Below are 3,822 nucleotides of genomic sequence, written 5' to 3'. Positions count from 1 at the left end.
AAAATTTATTTCATAAAACTTCTCTCCAAGAAGTTGTTCAAAGTAATATCTAATTTGTTCGTAACATATCACTCTCTAACATTTTCACTGTTCCTATTAATTTATTCAACAAATATTAAACTACAGTCTATATTGTATGCAGTTTCACATATCAGTGATACACATGTAAACAAAATAAAGTCCTGCTTTTGTGAAACTTACATTCTAATGGGAGAAGTAAACAAAAGTAAATATATAATTGAATAGGTAGTTTTAAGAGTAGTGGTTTCAAATCATGTTTCATGGAAGTCATATTCAGGAAAGGTCGTCCATGTATTTCACAATTACCTCAAAAACATGATATTCAAATACACACATATTGAACTTAAAACACGTTATCGTAAACTGATGCATCAATTTTTTTCTGTGTTCTTGAACCTCTTTTAGATACATGATTATGAAGGCCACAGCTTTACCCTTTTGTTTTATAAAATCTACTATAATATCGATGGATATTATACAACAAAAATCAAATATAAAAACAAATTTTTCTTGGCTGGCTGTACAGCTTATTATTATAATTTATAAAACCAATACTGGGCAGGTGATTTAGCTCAGTGGTTCCTCCACCTGCCTCACAAGCGCAAGTTCAATCCCCGGTACCAAAAACAAAAACAAAAAAGAAACCAATACTATATGCCAATGAAGTACAATATTTATTTTAATAGGTGCTATTTACTGGGGTTTCAAATAAGACTTCTGTAGAGCATCACTGCACTAAAGAAACCAATACAGAATTTTTAGCAGAGAAGTGACATGGTTAACACTGTATCTCTGAAGTAATATTATAACAAAATAAAGTGTAATAAGGTAAAACAAAAAATTAGTTAGAAAGTGAAGACCACACTAGAAAATATGGTGGAATGAACAAGTACCAGTGATAGAAAAAGGGGCATAAATTTCTGAAACACTAAAAAACTAAAATAGAAGCTGATGATTCATTAGACAGTAGAGAGGGCAATGGTATTCAAAAGAGCAGAGTCTAGATATACAGTACTTTAATTTCAGCCATGTTGAAAGGTTTAAGTACCTAGACTCTTTAATACTCAGAACAGAATGGTTTTTGCACATGTGGTCATTGTGTCTAAATGAATTCCCTTTTGCAATAACAGTTCTCATTTTGGAATTTCCCTAACCCATTTTAATATTTTATTACAGACCAAATAACCTATTATGTAGTCATATAGCCACTTTTTTAAATTAACTAAATTCTTTTTCAAAGATGCCACAGTATTTTCTCTATTTAGTTAAGACTTCAGTAATATTAGCACTTTATTCTTGTAATTTATTTTAAAGTTATTACCCATTATTAATACTATATACTACTATACGATAATGGTTATATGTATTCTACTACAAGTAAGGTGATTTTTAAAAACCTTTTTGCAATAACATATTTTATTTTATTTTTTGGCTCCAGGGATCAAATTTAGGATATTGTGCTTTCAAGGCAGGTGGCAGAACCACCGAGCTCAATCCCCAGCCTGAAAATAATGTTAATATATGTTTTAATCACCCCTTCCTATTTATGTACTGCCTTCACCATTTGTCTTCTCTGATCTTCCAAAAATCCTCTCTCTTTCAGATAAGGAAAACAAATATTTATCCCCATACTACTGGTCCAAAAATCAAGGAAGAAAGAATCAAATCTCGAGGAAGAAAGTAGATAAATGTTTTGTCCAAGCTATTTTGGCTGGCAAATAGCAAAGCTTTAAATAAAACAGAAAGTTTCTTATTCCTAGATTAGTGCTCTTCCTACAATGTCATGTTATCAAAGTAGTATACATTTAACTCCTGAAAGGTCCCATGACCATCTTTTTTGAATAAATAGCTAGATAGCTATATATTTGCTTTTCTTCTTTAGTAGCCCTGTTCCCTGAAACTTTTTATTTAGAAGCTTTCATTACCAGCATAATAGCCTCAACCACCTAATACCAGTCTGCTTCAGAAGTTTATCCTTCCTATACCAAATCTAGTAAAAATTTATATCTAGTAAAATTCTTCTGCATCACTATGATATCCATAAATAGAGGGAAAATAGAAATGAAATTTTTCAAAATTCAAGAAAAAAAATAACAATACATCAAAGATTATAGAATGAGTATAATTCCTTACCTAATAGTTCAAATTTGGTCGCCAAGACTCTTCTGTATTTGTCTCATAACCATTACTAAATTCTTCCCTAATCTCATGAAAATCTATTACTTCATATTGAGGGGAAAATTACTATTATGTACAAATTTCACAAGATAGGTTAAATCTATTTAATTCTAAATAAACTTGGCTTTTAAGTAAATTAATATTATATGCTTAATGTTTTTCTTATGATCCTGCTAGGTATATAGGCTGAGACAATGATTAAAACTTATCTCATTTTACATCATTTATGTACTGCCCAAAATTTTAATAATTTTAATAATTTCAAATAACCTTTTTGAAATATCAAAATATTTGGCACTTAATTTCTGTGATTTCAAAAGTTTACTATTTTTCTTAGTTATTCAAACACATTTATAAAACTATATTCATCTGTATAAACTACTACATTTCCCCCAAAGGCACATTTGGGGGAAACTCAAAAAAGGACAATAAAGATAACCATATCATAAAGTGATACTATATATATTAACTACTTTTTTGCAAATTTTCATGTTCTCTTCCTGTCAGAAATTCCTTTCTTGGTTTATTAAAATTTTAACAATCGAAGTATAATTACCTAAAATGTTTTCTTAGTAAACTACAACACTAGTTATTTTCAAGTTCTTACAAGTATTACAAGTTCCACAAGTATTAAGCCCATAGCATATATTTGTTTGGTTTTTTTTCATACTTATGAAGAGCTGAAGAATCTAGGAGTATTTTTATGTCCAATATTTAAGTCAGTGTCACTGAATCCTTTAAAATATTTTGTCATCATGTATCTAATTCTAGCAACATATTAACTGTTCTATTCATTTTATACTAGACAGTGAAACAGAATGAGTTTACTTTTCTGAACGACAACGTAGGAAACCAAATGACTATTTTCTCTTTAGTTTACTGCCTATGAATAAATATTATATCTCATCCACTACTGGGCTTTAACATTATCTTGCAAATTCTACTTTTTGTTTACGCCAATTTCTTCCCTTAAACTACCAGTTATTCAAACTAATGCCAAAGTTGATGCCTAAAGTATCTTTATTAACTCAAACTGACCTACCCACAGGATTCTTTGCACCACTGTGTTTGATGCTGGTGTCTCACCAATTCCCAATCAAAAATTCCTAGTGTGATTGATGTTTTATTTTCTGTTTATACACAGCAGTACAATAAGTCTCAAGCAATTCAAAACTTACCTTGCAAATCTGGAAATACTCTGAAGTTAGGGTTTCCTGAATTTCCTCTCTGAGAACTCCTGCAGGCCCTCCTGGATGCAAGGGACCACTTCCAGCCCCGCCGCTGTTACTGCCACTGCTGCTGCCACTGCCAGGAGAGGAGGCAGTTAAGCCATCCAAAACTTTTCGGAAATTGAACTTCTTCATTTTAAACACTGTTGAAAGATTCAAAAGAAAAGAGAACAGGGCGACTTACTACATAGAATTATACCAGGTAAAAATATTTATCTTTCAATAGTCAAGGCAGGAGTGGCCAGTTCCCATTTTATGAGCATTGACTACAAACTGGGAAAGAAGAGATCCTTTATTTTGTCAAATTTCAATTCTAAAACAACGTATCTTTATAAAATAAATAAATAAAGGCAACTCCAAGAGCAACAGTATTCCCTCCTCCCATACATCAGAT

The 3,822-nt window shown here is 31.1% G+C and overlaps 1 protein-coding gene across 6 annotated transcripts in view; it reads right to left on the bottom strand.

Annotated features, from left to right (window-relative positions):
* Positions 1–3,592, bottom strand: part of Stxbp5l (syntaxin binding protein 5 like) — a 391,696-nt gene extending 388,104 nt beyond the window's left edge. For all 6 annotated transcript variants that reach the window (XR_781365.3, XM_033768099.1, XM_010630004.2 and 3 more), the window contains exon 1: positions 3,378–3,592. Coding sequence is in view for 5 of the 6 variants with exons in the window: in XM_033768099.1 (XP_033623990.1) it covers positions 3,378–3,563 (186 nt within the window). In the remaining variant the exon portion in view is untranslated. The remainder of the gene's footprint in view (positions 1–3,377) is intronic.
* Between the last annotated feature and the right edge of the window lie 230 nt (positions 3,593–3,822).

This window comes from Fukomys damarensis, unplaced genomic scaffold (genome assembly GCF_012274545.1).
Source record: "Fukomys damarensis isolate Sample0158 unplaced genomic scaffold, DMR_v1.0_HiC HiC_scaffold_24, whole genome shotgun sequence".
Classification (NCBI taxonomy): domain Eukaryota; kingdom Metazoa; phylum Chordata; class Mammalia; order Rodentia; family Bathyergidae; genus Fukomys; species Fukomys damarensis.
Note: the sequence above shows the minus strand (reverse complement) of the source record. Positions and strands in the feature narration are given on the sequence as shown.